The sequence below is a fragment of the Prionailurus viverrinus genome, chromosome E1 (assembly GCF_022837055.1).
Source record: "Prionailurus viverrinus isolate Anna chromosome E1, UM_Priviv_1.0, whole genome shotgun sequence".
NCBI lineage: Eukaryota > Metazoa > Chordata > Mammalia > Carnivora > Felidae > Prionailurus > Prionailurus viverrinus.
The window spans coordinates 38247898-38264801 of NC_062574.1; the positions used below are offsets into that span (position 1 = coordinate 38247898).

A 16904-nucleotide genomic window follows, 5' to 3' on the forward strand; every position below is an offset into this window, starting at 1 on the left:
AAGTAAACAGTCAGGAAACCATGAAATGGAGTAACAGGTAGATACTGTGCATAGCCCCAGCTTGATGAGTTAAAGGGGTCTGTTTGCATCTGCAAGTTTCTTCCATTTGCCTCTGATCCCCCACTGCCTCTCAGGCCCAAGCCCACAGCCTCCCTTGCCTGGACTGGTGCGGCAGCCTCCGCCTGGTCTCCAGCTTCCTCCTGGCCTCATCAGTTCAGTCTCAACATGGCACCTGCTAACCCTGTAAAGTGGAGGCCAGGTGTCTTAGCCAGCTCAGGCTGCCTTAACAAAATCCCACAGTTTACGTGGCTTAAACAAGAGACATTTACCTCTCACTGTTCTGGAGGCTACAAGCCCAAGATCAGGCTGTCCGCAGGGCTGGGTTCTGGTGAGAGCCCTGCTTCTGGCTTGCTGACGGCAGCCTTCTCACTGTGTTGTCATATGGTGGGAGAGAGCAAAGGCTCTGGGCTTTTCCTCTTCCCAAAAGGGCCACTGATCCCATCATGAGGGTCCCTCCCTCATGACCTCATCTCAACTAAATCCCACAGGCTCCACCTCCAAATACCACCACATTGTGGGGGAGGGCTTCAATGTGAATTCTGGAAGGACACAAACATCAGTCTGCAATACCAGGGCAAGTCGCTCCCCTGATCAGATGTCTCCGGTGGTGGCTTCAAAAAGGCCAACAGCCTCACACGCCAGCCACCTGGCCCTACACCTCTATTGGGAGGCTATACCTCTATGGGGAGGGCACGGCTTGCCAGGCAGCACTCAGGAAATCTGTGAGGGGCATTTCTTGGCGGTCACAGAGACTGGGGGGGGGGGGGGGGGGGGGCGGCGGGCACTGCACAGCCAAAGATCATGTCAAATCTGTACACCGTTAGACACTCCCACAGGCCAAAAACCTTTGATAAATCCCTGGAGCCTACAACCTCACTTATGTAAAAGCACAAAAGTACTTTTTGCATAATTTTATACAAGTAATCTTTCCAGACTTTAACTACTGTATAAAGCAGGCAAGGTCGCACTTCTGACGTGTGGAGCGTTACCAAGAATTGCTCACCATCTTGGAGATGCGGGCACCGCTAAATGTCCTGGTGTTTTTATCAGTCTGCATTGGCGGGCACCACATTCACTCACGGCGGAGTGTCATCATGTAGGGGGGTATTTACATGTTAAATTACATGTAGGTGAGTAAGAATTACTTTTCTATTAGTCCATTGTTAGATTACCAGCTGCATAATACATGTATTTCTTTCTGAAATTGTGTGTCTGTGTATGTGTGTGTGTGGGGCGGGGGGGGGGGGGGGTACTGTCTATACCTTTCACTCCAGGACAGTAGGGGGGCATTTCCGTAATAAATATTGTATGGAGAGAGCATGGCATCCCCGCAGGACTGGCGCTCTCATCTCCTACTCCTCTTCCTCTCCTTTACTCCCTGCCCCCCCTGCAGCCACTCCCATACTCCAAGTCCTCCACCACGGAGGACTCTCCCCCCCTCGCCCCTACTATGCCTTCTGCCTAAAGGCTCCCCTGCCTCCTTGAGTTCTTGCTCAAATGGCGCCTTCTCTGTGGGGCCTTCACTGTTCAAAGTTGCAGCCCCCACCCCCACCTCCACCCCTGGCCCTCTCTATTCCACTCCCCTGCTTTATTTTTCTTCAATAAAGTCATAGCTTTTATCACCACTACGTAATTTATTTCCTTGTTTCCTGCCAGAATGAAAGCTCTAGGGGGGAGAGGATTTTGTCTGTTTCTTTCATTTGCTGTACCCACAGGGCCTGGAACAGTATCTGGATACCATTATAGGCGATTTACAGATTAATGGTTTAGAAATATCAATTTTGAAATCTTTAGTTATAATTGCAAGATCAAAACTAAGTCAAAAACTCAGGGTCTCTATGCATTATCACCCTTAACCTTTGTGTAGAAATACATAGATATACTGTAATATACACAGTGTTTACATCTATTGTAGAAATATATATAGTGACTGGTATCCAGGGCTGAATTTAACTTTAAAAAGCCAATCTAGGGGCGCCTGGGTGGCTCAGTCGGTTAAGCATGTGACTTCAGCTCAGCTCATGATCTCGCAGTCCGTGAGTTCGAGCCCCATGTCGGTCTCTGTGCTGACAACTCAAAGCCTGGAGCCTGTTTCAGATTCTGTGTCTCCCTCTCTCTCTGACCCTCCCCCATTCATGCTCTCTCTCTGTCTCAAAAATAAATAAATGTTAAAAAAAATAATAAAATAAATAAATAAAAAGCCAGTCTATTCTCAGAAAAACAGTGAGACTTAGAACGTAATGAACATCACTTGAAATTATCAGACCTTACTGAGATTTCTCAAATTCTCCCTTTAAGTGTCTCTTAACACCTCCCTGCTCTGCCTCCCTAATCTGTTCCTGGATTCCACTGATTTGTATTTCTGTCCCGCCTCTCATCCTTCCCACCTCTTCCCATCCCCCTGCTCCCCTTTCCAGGTCTGCCCCACAGCTCTGGCCTCTCTGTCACTGGCCCACACTCCCACACTGCACTGCAGGATTAGTGTTGAGTCACTCACTCTCAGTCATATTAATGGTCCCAGCTTCCTGTTCGTCCCGGTGCAAAAGCCAGGATGCTACCGTAGGACTCAACATGCCCTCTGCTTCTCTCCCTCCACCTCTACTCCCTAAGCCCCTCCCAAACAGGACCTAGACCTGCTGCCTCCTTTGCAGGCCTCACTCCCGACAGAAATTCACAAGGCTCAGCTCACCACAGCTTCAGAAATCTTTCCTGCTCTCAGCTGGCCAAGCTCAGAGCAGTTCCTACCACCTCCCAGAGGCCCTTAGAAAACCGTGGCCCAGCCCTAACATTCAATGGTAAAAAGTGTTTCTCTCAAACCTTTTGTTGAGGATTTATTGATTTCATCTTTGGACAAAATCAGACACTGTGAAATTTAAAGGACTCTACTTTTGTTTTAGAAACATTAGAAGGCTTAAACACGAAGGAGAGACGGTACAGATAACATTCCGGGAGGCTGTAATACAATGCTGAAAGCCTACAGTCTTCTTGTGGCCACTCACTCCTGAGAAAGCTGGTCCTTCCGGCTGCCTGAGGTTCTTGCTGATCCGAGCAGGGACCCACTCAGACAGGTGAGGCAGGGTGGTCTGTGATGCCCCAGCTGCCGCCATCTATGGACCGTAACCAGGTTTGCTGTTGGCTTGATAAAATGATGTGTCACCTTACGATATATGCCAATATTTTTCCATTCAAAACACTGTTCTGAGAACATTTTATTAGCGAAAGAAACACACTTGCTGTGCTCATGTAAATAATGAGTCACAGATCAGTGACGAAAAAGAGTATGCTGGTCAGACCCTAATCTAGGGCCAAATCAGAATTATTACTGGACTCTGAAAGCCCCAAATCCTTGGCTTTGCATAGCTTTATCCAGGACGATTGCTTTGGAAATCATATACAATTTCCCAGCTGTAGGACTCTACCGTGCTAACTATCACCAGCAAGACAAGATCATAAAACGGAGGCAGAGTAGATTAAATGAGAAACAAGTTCAGTGTTTCACTTCCCTCAATGTAAAGACCCAATAAAGCGGCTAACTTGGATGAATGTCAAGCTTTACAGCCCTCAAGTAGTTTAACCTCTGTAAAAACAAACGAGTAATTTGAGGTTACAGAAGATAGTTCTTATAATTATGATTACAAGATTCTAATCATCAGCTAGAACTTAAAAAAAAATTTAATGCAGCATGTCTTTGTAAAAGACCTACCAGCCAGAACTATTAATAGAAAAGCCTAGAGCCATTTAAACATGAAATCTGGACAGAAGAAAAAAAAAAAAAAAAGATAAAGCTTCCTCTTCAACTGATGCACTTTGTGAATAATCACAATTCAAGCTGTAAACATACCCTCTGAGTATAATTCCCTCTCTTCTCCTTGCCTCCATTATCCTTTTTAATTTTATTAAAATGTATAACTGTTTTTCTGGAATATGTTTCCTGGGAAGTAGCTGAGCAAATGCCCAGGTCAATCAAGGACCATATCCATATTACCTTCTTTTAAAGTCCATTTGATTGAGCCCGTCCTCTTACTGACAGCATGCAAGCTTCCATCCAGGGTTGACACAAACAACAAGGTTTCGGGAAGTGTCACTGTGCTGGGACTTCCAAAAATCTGCAATGAGATGTTCGTGTTCAATAGTAATCTTCATCTTGGGCACGTACAACCACAGACAGACCCTCCCACCCCACCGCCGCCCCACCCCACTCCAAAAGTTATCCTTCTAAAATCTGCCACCTCACAGATGAAGACGCTGAGGTTAGAGAGCCCGCATCCAAGGCACATGTCTAGACAACAGTTGAGTCAGGACTAGATCCCAGTTGCTTTATTCTCCCTAAGCAGCAATCCTTCCCGCAGACAGACAGGCTTATCACCTGACACAACAATGACAGGGATTCTGAAATAATCCACGGGCAGCTCCACTGAAACAGAGGAAGAAAGTATGCTCAGCTTTCTAACCGACTTCCTTCTCTTGGTTATACTGCACCTTCTAAAACTTGGTCATCCTGCAAGACTCACTGGTAAAGAAGAACGCCAGCACACCCACACTTGCCCACGTGCACTTACGGAATTTTAAAAAGGCAAAGAGCTAGGGAAAAGTGTTTAAAGCAAAATAGGAAAAACAGCTCTCATTACGTAAAAAGTTCATACAATGGGGAGCCTGCTGGTTCAATCAGTCAAGTGTCTGCATGATCTCATGGTTTTTGAGTTCGAGCCCCGTATCATCCTGTCAGCACAGAGCCTGCTTTGGATTCTCTCTCTCTCCCTCTCCCTCCTTGGCTTATGCACTCTCTCAAAATAAGTTAAAAAAAAAAAAAAGAAAAAGAAAAGTTCATAGAACAATAAAACACCAAGATTTCAAAAGAGGTTATAAAAGAAAATATATGAAAAATATAATGCAAATTGTTCTTCACTTACAGTCAAAATGTAATTTACATAAAATTTTTTATGCTTAATGTATTAAAACACACACACACACACACACACACACACACACACACACACACTCTTTACAGAAAGCAACCAAAGGTGGTGAAATTCACTTTCTCATCCATTGTTGGTGCCAATGAAAATTATAAGTCAGTGCAATCTTTCTGGAAAGTATAAAAATGCTCAGATTTTTGATCCTATAATTCCCATTCTGTATCCTAAAGAAATAGTTCCAGAAACAGAAAAACGTGTGTGCACAATTGATATGCTTATCATATCCCATTTCCCATTTACAAACACAGAAACTAGAAAGATCTGGATTTCCAATAATATCTAAATGACTGAAATAAACTACAAACACCCAACGGAATATTATGTAATCATTAAAATAGCACTTGGGAAAAGTTACAGCAACACAGAAAAACGCTTCTATACATTTTCATGTGAAAAATACAGAGTCCAAATTTTAATGTACACCGTGGTGATAATTATACTGGACAAATTTTCTTTGCCTATCCTCCAGTTTTGCTAAGAACTGTACCCTCATCTGCAGTTGCCATGGGAACAGCTGTGTGGGGGGGCTCATGCATGCGCACAGGCAATACATCCATGTGCAGGTGATAGCTGATAAGGTTTCCTGAGACAACACCCTTTTGAGGTATTCAATTCCAGCTTGTTTTTTTAAATGTTTGTTTATCTTGAGAGAGAGCATTTGTGCAAGTGGACGAGGGGCAGAGAGCAAGGGAGAGAAAGAATCCCAAGCAGAGCCTGATGCGGGGCTCGATCCCACAAACTGTAAGATCATGACCTGAGCTGAAATCAAGAGTGGGACACTCAACCAATGGAACCACCCAGGTGCCCCCAGCAATGCCAACCCTGTAATGAGACTTTCTCTTTGTCACCATACTGTCCCATAAGCTACCTGGTTCCTGTGGGTCTTAAATTAAAACTTGGCCAACGCAACTTGCTTATCCTGTGAGAGTTTGGATTTTGGCACAAAAATTTTTAAATATAGGAGTATGGCTGGCTTGTAGCACTAAACAGGAAAGACTGGGGCTTTATGTGTGCAAGGCAGCCTAACCCTAAAATAATACCTGCCCACTCTCGGTAAGAACCAGGATGGCACCCAGCTAATACCTTAATAAGGAAAGCCCGATGGCTCTTTCCAAAGCAGCCTGAGATGGCAGGACAGACACCCCAGTCCCTGCATTCCTGTGGAGACCCACTGGCAGAGGGGGCGAAGCAGCTGCCAGAGCCTGACTCATCTCCGCTCTTGTGTGGTTCCGGCCTAGAGGTGAAGAAGTCCACCCTTTACCTTGCCCAGAGCCCCTGGGGCCCACTCACCTGGAATGGAAGAAACAAGAGCAAGCTTTATCACTGCCTGTGGAGTCTATTCTCAGTGTAAAGCCCCAAATCAGAGGAAGACTTTTAACTCTATCTTGGGAACTAGGAAATTAGTCTGGGTACGACCTGGCTAGGAAAACAGAAGCCTCAAGGTGGTGCCTGCCCTAGCTGGGAATCCAGAGGTCGTGCATACCAAGTGTTTTAGGGATAAGATTATTTTAGCCTGCAGATTATAGACCGCTGTTGAGACTCATCTGAACCTGTTCACACCTGAACTGGAGAAACGGACACTGCCCGGAGCACATGGGCCTGCAGAACAGTGGCCCTGGGACAAGACGGCTAAGGGCTGTCGCTAAAGGACACTTAAGGCTATCCCCCACTGAGAAAGTGATGGGTTTGCAGCAGGACGTGGGACTCTGAGATCATATCAGCTGGGGGCAGTCTAGAGCTGGAATGAATGAAAAGGGAAGAGTGCCTGCATACCCGGGGACCGGTAGGTGGAAAGGCCTGCCGAGGCCCCTCTACCTGTTGTTTTGTACAACAGGTCTTGGGATCACACAAGAATTGTGAACTCTCTGGTCGCTCAACTGGTAAGGAATTAAAACTCGAGAGATTTCTGTGGATGTTTGCTGGATGTGAGAGAGACAAAGATTGAAACAGAGAAAGAAGCCTGAGAAGAAACACAGCTGAAAGACGGACAGAGTGCCCTGGCTTCTACTGTTCCTCAGGCCAACTTCCTGTCATTGGGCTCAGACACACACTGTCCCTTACAAGAAACTCCTCCTCTTTGCTTACATTTGTTGGAACTAGATTTCTGTCACTCGCAATCCAAAACAGTCCTAAAACACACACACACACATGCACCGTTAAAAATATATATGGAGAGAAGGGCACCTGGGTAGCTCAGTTAGTTAAACATCTGACACGACTTCAGCTCAGGTCACGATCTCACAGTTCGTGAGATTGAGCCCCACATTGGGCTCTATACTGACATCGCAGAGCCTGCTTGGGATTCTGTCTGTCCCTCTCTCTCTCTCTGTCCTTCCCCCATGTTCTCTGTCTCTCCCTCAAAATAAACATGAATACACACACACACACACACACACACACACACACACATATACACACACATATATGTATACATATATATGCATACATATATATGCATGTTTATTATATTATATATATTCATGTTTATTATATTACATATATTCATGTTTATTTTGTATTTCTATGGGTGTATATATACACATATATATATACACACACACATATATATATACACACACACAGAAAAAAGATGAAAGAAATATTACAAAACTATGGCAACAGTTTTTTTTCTCCTGTATTTTCTAAATTTTCTATGATATGATCATGTAATCTGCGATGAATTTTTTATAAAACGGAAAGAAGATGGACAAGTTAGCAGGTGGGACAGAAGCTCAAAGTTAGAGGAGCTTCAGCAAGCCCCTCAGGATATTAGGCAACTCAACCACCTTTGATCATTAATATCCAACAAACAGAAATAAAAGTTTAGAAACAAAGAGGTCCCTCAGTAAGACAGTGTGCATCCAGGAATAGATGAGTTTTGTCATTGCTATTAAAGCCTACAGTACAATGATAATGAACTAAATGCCCCCAAATATAGCTTATCACGGTATTAGTATTAAAAAGGGTCAATATTTACTAAAACATATCAGTGCTGCTTCATTACTAGTGTGGAAACAAAAGCCACCTGCCTCGTCTGATCATCCTGGAAACCACAGGAAGAGCAATTGTCTATGGTTGGTTGGTGAATCGAAATAAAACACTAATCACATAACTAACACAGTCTTATGAAAATCTTAAAAATACCAGGTTTGGCTAGAAGTTGAATTTAGCAACTGAGAGTGCCAACAGTTAATCACAGTGTCCATACGGACGTCACAAACCCTGTCACAAGCTTCTCTCCTCTTTAAAGGCTCTTGACAAATTCCAATTAGAATGTCTGGAGAGACACTCTGAATGGTGTAATTCTTTCACATGGCAAATTAATATGACAAAATTTGTCGCCTTTCCCCCGACATTTCTGAAAGCTGCCTGCCCTCAGATACAGTTGCTATCGCTAACGTGAATTAAATAAGCTTCTAGATGCCTTTTGGGATACTGAGCAAGCTGAGAACCATTTGTACCTGAACATCTAAAAATGCTGCTTCACAGTAATGAACTTGCACATTTCCTCACCCAGCCATTTCAGCCATTAGGGCTCTCTTCTCTGATGGATGAAATGGCCATAGGTGTGTGTTATACACACTCGTTTCCGGACAGCCTGAAACTGGAAAAAAAAAAAACAAACAAACCCTGATTCTGTAGATCTGCTTCGAGCTGACTCCCTAGAATCTGACTCATTTTTGCAACCAGTGGGATATGTACTCCTGGCTTGGATGATGACTTCTAGCAAGTAATCCCAGTAACACTATGGAGGGTGAAAATGCTAGTGGCAGGTAACCTACTCTAACCTAAAACTAAACACCCATTAGCCAGCTGGTCCTCATGGAAGTCTGGCCACACACGCTCTCTCCCAGGAGGTGACCCTGAAACACCCAGCCTGAGGACTATGAAGGAAGCCTGGTAACTCAGGGCAGATGATGCAGGACAAACGTTGCTACTAAAACCAACTTATTTCATGTAGGTTCGTTCAGTGGTAAAACAGGGCCCTCACCGAAGCCCTGCTCAGTCTGGACTTCAGCAAGAATCTCCCTCCCATGAAAAGAAACGCAGGACAGGGACTGTGTCCTTGTGTTCAGTGTTCCGATGGTAAAGCAAAGTGCAGCACCCACACCATTTCATAAAATGCAACACTCACTTTAGCTTTACTACAAAGACCCGGAAGCAACTACCGACAGCTTATACAGAGATGATTAAGAGGTGAGCCACCAACAATTTCACCCTAATATTCTAAAGTCAGCTAATTGTTAGTTGCTCTTGCATTAATGAACTCAGCACCTGGTATTTCAGGTAAGAAAAAAATCTTTTCTAAAATGAGTTTTGGGGGGCGCCTGGGTGGCTCAGTTAGTTAAGCATCTGGCTTTGGCTCAGGTCATGATCTCGTGGGTTCCTAGCCCCGCCTCGGGCCCTGTGCTGACAGCTGAGAGCCTGGAGTCTGCTTCGGATTCTGTGTCTCCCTCTCTCTGCCCCTCCCTGGCTCGCTCTCTCTCTCTCTCTCTCTCTCTCTCTCTCTCTCTCTCAAAAATAAATATTTAAAAACTTAAAAAAATAAAATGAGTTCTAGGAAGGTCTGGCTGGCTCAGTAGGTAGACTCGGTCAGTAGAGGATGCAACGCTTGACCTCAGGGTGGTGAGTTCGAGCCCCACATTGGGTGTGGAGCCTACTTTAAACAAACTGTTAAATGAGTTAAGTAACTTTGTTTAGAGAATGTCTTCAGTAAAGAGAATATGGACACACGAGATAGGTATGTGTTTAAGCAGCACGAAACAAATGAAACTGCCTCTCTTAAAAACCCACCCGTTTTGGAACTAGTACTTAGGACTGGTCAGGCAAGGAGGCAGCTCACAAGTACCTGGAGAGCCCAAGGCTTGGTTTCAGCTGCTATGTCTATCACGGAGGTGGCTGCTCCTTCCTACTCACCCTCTGCCCCCAGCCCCAGGAAGAACAGCAGGCAAGCATATTGTAAGCTCCTCCAAGATTGAGAACAGAGGAAAACCCAAGGCTTTTCATCAGCGTTTCCAGAAATGCTGCATCTTCCCAAGAAATACCATGTTTAAGTTTCAGACACATTTCAAGAAATAGTCCGCACACACATTAACTGACTACCTAATAACAAGGGTCATAAATAAGTTAATAAAAATAGCACAGACTTTTCATCTTGAAGTCAGGGGGAGGAAGTGGTGCCATGCACACATGTCTTACACCCAGCTCTCCAAAGTGATCTACACTTGATAAGCGTTGTAGTGCTGGTTCTATTTACAACACTGGGGCGTCCCACCCCCACAAAAAAGGTGCGCGCACACATCCAGAAGACCCACCACCGTGAACGAGAAAGCCATACACTTCTCAGGTGGCGTGCAAATCAATCAAGTCAAACCCAACTGCACATCTCCAAAAGTTAAATTTATATGGCAACACTGTAGCACTGGCTTAGTCTGATAAGCAGAAACAGTAAAAATAGTTAAAATCTTTTGTGACTCTTCTCTACTTCCCACCTCCACTCCAACAGACCACAGTATTCATAATAATATTCAAATACAATAATGTGGCTAATAACATAATGATTCTTTTTTCTTTTAGGAGTACCACACCAATTTCCAGGATATATTCAAAGGCTATTGGTTTGTTTTGTTTTTACTAATTTTTCCTCTATGTTCATTGGACTACCGTTATATTGCATAATGCAAACTTTAGTTTTATTTATTTAAAGCTAGTAAACCAGGGGCGCCGGGGTGGCTCAGTCGGTTGAGCGTCCGACTCGGCTCAGGTCATGATCTCGCAGTCTGTGAGTTCGAGCCCCGGATTGGGCTCTGTGCCGACAGCTCAGAGCCTGGAGCCTGCTTCCGATTCTGTGTCTCCCGCTCTCTCTTCCCCTCCCCCACTCATACTCTCTCTCAAAAATAATAAACATTAAAAAAAAATTTAATGCTAAGAAAACCATTCCTCTGAACTAAAAGTACAATGCTTGTATAACTCTAGCAAGGATACTGGCATGTTTCCAATAAAATATTATTACACAGCATAGTGAGCACGTGAATTCCTGGAAAACTACAACCTGCCATCAACAACCAGTCTGCCTTATGCAGTGCAGCAGCTCCTTGCCAGGGCTCAAACCCATTGGATGGCTGGCCACAGAGGTAAAGTGAAGGTAAAGGGACTTACAAGTTCACTTTGGTTAGTTAATATGTACACATTATGGTTTTACAGGTAAGGCATAAAACAAAGTCCCCAAGTGAGGGAAGGATTACATAAGAAAGATTTCCACGTTCTTTTGTTTTACTACTTAAGGACACATGCAATCTTTAAAAAAAAAATTGTTTTAATTATTTTAGAGAGAGAGAGAGAGTGTGCGAGCAGGGGAGAGGGGGAGTGGGACAGAGGGAGAGAGGGAGAGGGAGTGGGACAGAGGGGAAGAGGGGGAGAGGAAAAGGGGGAGAGCGGGAGACGGGGAGAGGGGGGGAGAGAGAGAATCCCAAGCAGGCTCCAAGCTCAGCATAGAGCGAGGCGGGGCTCAATTCCAAAACCCTGGATCACGACCTGAGCCAAAATGAAGAGTCAGATGCTCAACCTACTGAGCCACCCAGGCACCCCAGACACATGCAATCTTGAGACCAGATAAAGCTGCGTGTCATCAAATGCAGAATAATAGATTTTGAATGGATTAGAATATGCTAAAGAATGAGAGCTTCTAACTATTAACCTTAGCAATGATGCCCAGAGGGGAGAAGGGCATTCTCTGTGGGGGATGTACAATGCCACAGGAGGGAAGACAGTGTGTGTGCATGTGTGGATGTGGTAGAGGAGGTGGTGTCTGATGGATAAGAAGGTAAAGGTGAGGGGTAATGGCAGACAGACTGGATTATTCTCCTGTTCATAGTTAGCAGAAAGCTACAGGATGGATGAGCTGAGTTTAAGAGAGATCAATAAGCCACTTCTGGCATGCCATAATAGGATACCAGCCCTACAGGGCTTTACACATGTGCGCAAGTGCGCACACACACACACACACACACACACACACGTCAACCTGCGCAGTTAATAGGCCAATTCAGCAAGAAGTACCTTAAAATAGCATTCTGTAACATAGTCCCCAAGTAGGCACAATACTGAAGAAAAGGGCATCTTGTGTCTATAATTCTATTTATAGCAATATTATCTACCTCAGACCATAAACTTCAACAAAGCCTGGCTATTTGCAATTCTGGTTGCTTTACAAAGTACTCAATGGAGTACTGGTGTTCTGGTATCATTTGATCCCACTGTACAAAAATGATGGCCAAAAAAATCATCAAGAATTCACCAAAGCAGCATAGGACACAAATCAGTGCCCAGTAAATGCCTGCACACACCCATTAAAGATCTCTTGATGAGAAAAAAACAAAAACAAAACAAGAACAAACAAACAAACAAAAACATGAGTTTAAGCCTCGCCGATCAGGAAGGCGGGCTAAGCCAGCAGCTCCCAAAGGCCTACCGGGTATTTTATGGTATCTTATGGAAAAGCCTGATTAGAGAGATACAATAAAGATTTTTATTCTAATCCAACTCTCCTCCCCACCCCCCATCTCATTTACATGTCCGATCCAACAGTAAAGTACCTGTTCACAAACACGGAGAGTTCTATATGGCCATCTGTACAAGGTGATAACACAAAACTCACTGTGTTTAGTCTCCTGTCTGCTGACTTGGGATAAAGATTAAGAACAGAACGAAAACATCAGTGTATTGTATTAAGAGACTTTCTTGTTTAATTGTGTCTGTTTTCATGATCTCAGTCTACTACAAACTCATTCCAAACTCTATTATACTTTGTTCACCTGCAGGTAGGTCAGTAATAATCCATCAACCACACAGTTCCTTCTAACAGACTATTGGCTGTTATGTTTCCTGATATTAAAGTCAATAAAGGTAACCATGACATTTGCTTTGGATGGGAGTCAAGTGTCTGGTTGGGATGCTAAAAAGGGCAAGGTCTAACTGAACAGCCATGTGTGGTTTCCAAACTAAGCAACTGAGAGAGTTAAACTTGCATTTGTGGCAATTCTTGTGTGTGGTGTAATTAACCACCACCCAAGACAGTTACAATTCTTCAGTTTAGGCTGCTCCTCTAATGGTTCTGATAAAAGGTTCCTCCTAAATCCACTTTATTCCTGAGTGTGAAGATATGTTAATTTCACAACAGGTGATTGTTTCCCCCAAACTGGTTTTGGGGCCCCAGGCTAAGTGTCTAAGTTCAAGCAGCTGGCAGTTCTGTTTGTCTTCATGGTCCCTCTGCCATCAACTTATATTGACACCATGGGAGGAGGAAATACAATTGGGCATGAAAGGTTCTACTACGTGAAACCCTTTAGCACACTGTGGCCAAGGAAACAAGCCCTTATTGTTTCAGGTGGTATCAAATCCCTAAGGTCCTGAGGCATTTATGGACATGAAAACTAAAACCCAAGGTTTCACAATCATTTAGAGGCTGAGATTTAGAACGCAGGTATTGCCACTATTACTTCGTTGCCTTCACTAAAGAGAAACAGCGCAGTTGACATCTTGTAAAATTTGAGAAACCTGGGAGGCTCACTTACCTTAATGGAGCTGCATCGTAAACAAACGAAACTAATAAAGGTCTGACTTAAACTGTAAATGCAGTAGGGGACTACCAGCCTCAAAAAAAAAAAAAAAAAAAGCCGGGTTTGATCTACTTGACTATGCGTACTCATCTGCAGTTAAACGGATTAGGAGGAAGTCCTCCTACGAAAATTTCAACGGAAAAAAAAAAAAAAAGGACTCAATGAGATACCAAATTTTTCAGTCGGAACACTTGCAACTAATTTGAAACTGTCAATTGTTTCTACCGAACAATTGCAACTAATTTGAAACTGTCAATTATTTACTCTTTATACTGGTTAGAGATTTCTTTTGCCTGGAGGGGAACGAATGGGGTCAAGTAGAAAGTGGATAAATAAATGCTCTAGTTAAATAAAAATTATCTGCAAAAAGCTGTATTTATGACATAATTGCCACCCAAGCTTGCCAGATGTTGCCAAGTTTTATAATAGAAGTTAAACACTATGAAATGCACCTCTAGTTGAGATAGATACCTGGCCAGCCTGACTTCCCCTAGACAGAATCCCCACTGTTCCCAGCACATTTGAGGATTATCTACTTCCCTACTGGCCCGTGCACCACACCCCGTTCTTCTCTCCAATTAGCTGGACAGTCACTGAAACCCATATGGCTCCACACAACACAGATCAAACAGCAGGGACCGTTTACAGCTTCCAGGATAGGCCATCTTAGAGATGAAAAAGAGAGAGGAAGTCAAGGCCCGGAGGGGTAAAGTGACTTGCTCAAGGCACCAGAGACAGTTAACCATAGACACGGGACTAGAACCAAGGCATCCGCCTCTCCGTCTGGCCCTTTGCCCACTACACCACACTATAATTTCACTACTTTAAATCACGGTTCTCTGAGAACCATAAGCTTAAATTACTTCAGGCATGGAGCTCCCCTTTGAATTTTGCTGGGGCAGATGAAGATCTGCAAGCACCCTGCTCTGATAAGGGGGCAGGAGCTTTTAGAGGAGACCAAAATATAATTTGTGGATTCTACATAGACACCCAATATACCAAAAGGCACTGAAAATTATACAGGGTGGGGTCTTTAAAAAACTTTCTGGATATAAATTCCTGAGATCCCACTGTAGATCTAAGAGGGTGGGAATAACACCAGAAAAAGGTTGGCCGCCATAAAAAATTCCTGCAATACACATTTACCCAGCCCAGTCCCACTGGCTTAAAAAAAAAAAAAAAGAAAAAAGCTCTTTGATGATGATGATGATGATGATGATGATGATGATGATATAGTGACCGCTGCCAACTCCTTTGATGAAGCGAATCATTCTTTTCATGCCAGTGTCAAGGAAACACACATTACTGATTAGCACAGGACAACTCCCTTGAACAGCAAGAACCATTTTAATAACCAAACACACACTGATGAGCCTCACGTAGTTAAGCCAGGACTGCTACACCTAGCAAGAATAAGATGCTCACAAAAAAGGGAAGGAAACACAGATCTGAATATTGACTTTTTCATGTGAAAAAACCCATAAGCCACCAGATTTCCATCATTTCAGCAGGGCTTCCTGTGTTCTAGGCTCCTCTGAGAGGCAAATGTAAACATCCCTATGCAATTCTCACACATTTGGACAGAGCCAGAAACGCAAAAGAGACTGCTCAGAAGATTGTGTTGGCACAACCAAGTCCACAGAGTTGTGGTGTGAAAACCAAGGGCTAAGAAACAAGAGTGAAGCCAGAGGACGGTCCCGATGGAACAAGGCTGCTTCCTCCAGCTTACTGAGCGGTGGGCAGAGAACAGACACAGCACAGCATTACCAGCAAGCAGCTACAAAGCCTTTGGGGTCGAGGAAGAAGCCTTTCCAGACACTAAGGAGAACAGAACTCCCTCCTAAAAAAGGAAAAATGACCGTCCAGGGCAGGGATGGGAGGGGGGGACTCACTCTGTTGCCAACAGGCTCCACATTCCCAGGGACCTCTCTTCCTAAAAAGTCACCACGTTGATCAACCTGCTGCCTCGTCTGGAGGTCATCCAATCTTACTGCCGATTTCTCCGAGTCACAAAAGTGGCTTATGTGGGGATCTGCATTGTGGAGCAAGGTGGCTAAGCTTTCAAATGTTTTTTCTTTTGAAAACTGAGGGACAGCGACATCTCTTTAAATGCCGAGAAAGCAAAATAAATGTTAAGAATGTCAAAGACAAGAGTTATGTAAATATTAGGGAAGATCGTTTTATTTAAGAAATTGGTGGGGGCCAAAGATGCCATCAGAAAGTTAAACAAACTCAAAACCTGAATATCTACCCTGTCTCACAAGCTCAACTGCTCGCTATGTATCCTCCTGGGCAGACAGCAAGCATACGGTAGCTGTACTGACAATCTGGAATCATTAAGAAAAGGCTAAAATATGTTCGGTTTGTGGTGTTTAAGCAGGAAGAAGACTATAACTGGTGAAAAGATTTTCACCAAACAGCACGTTTCAAGTTCTGGGGCTGTACCTGAATTATGTGGAAACTCACTCACCTGGTACCTCCTATTTTCTGATGATGCTTAATAATTCAACTTCCATTTGTTAAGCTTTAATGCAGTGCCTGGCAGGACACTGGGGCAGCTAGAAGGGCAGACTCTGGAGCCAGACCATCCCGGCAGTCACTTAGCTCTCTGTGCCTTGGTTTTCTCGCCCGTAAAATGGGCACGGTAATCATACCTACTTCAAAGGGCTGTTGGGAGATTTAGATGAGTCAATGTACGTGAAGTTCTTAGAAGAGTGCCTCATATACAGCGAGCACCATGTGTGTGTCGGCTGTTATTAGTATGATTAACCAAGAACTACCTAAGGCAACAGGATCTAATCATAACAGATCTATTCCCGCCCTTGCGGAGTTTATGGTCTAATCAGGGACTGCATTAGTCAAATGATCACACAAACAGAATGACAAATTACAGCAAGTGCTATGAAAAGGGCATACGGGGAACCACGAGAGCCTGACAGGAGAAGCTGCTTTGGTCTCGTGATGGGGGTGCACAAGATCGCAGCGTCGAAGGATGTCCTGAAGGAGCGATACCTGAATCAAGATCTATAGGAGCGGCGGGGAAGGAAGGGAAGAACTGCCTGGGCAGAAGGAACAGCCTGTGCAAAGGCCCTGAGACTAAAGGTAAGTTACTGTGTGTGAAGACCTGTGGGCCTGTGCAGCTGGAGAGGGCAGAGCCGGGAACGGGCCGAGGTGGGGCTGGGGAAGCAGACAGGAGCCTGGGCGTGCACTCGTGCCGAGTGGGCCACAAAATCAGAACCTTCTTCACGTG

At 44.2% G+C, this 16904-nt stretch overlaps 1 protein-coding gene across 2 annotated transcripts in view; it reads right to left on the reverse strand.

The window, feature by feature from the left end:
• ERN1 (endoplasmic reticulum to nucleus signaling 1) overlaps nucleotides 1-16904 on the reverse strand; it is an 80253-nt gene that overhangs the window by 48784 nt on the left and 14565 nt on the right. Inside the window, exons 1-2 of one of the 2 annotated variants that reach the window (XM_047833885.1) lie at nucleotides 4290-6102; nucleotides 4046-4166 (exon numbers count right to left, since the gene is read on the reverse strand). In XM_047833885.1, coding sequence (XP_047689841.1) covers nucleotides 4046-4166; nucleotides 4290-4337 — 169 coding nt within the window. In that variant the 5' untranslated portion in view covers nucleotides 4338-6102. Of the gene's footprint in view, nucleotides 1-4045; nucleotides 4167-4289; nucleotides 6103-16904 lie in introns of those variants that run through there. The other variant, XM_047833886.1, reaches the window with a different exon arrangement.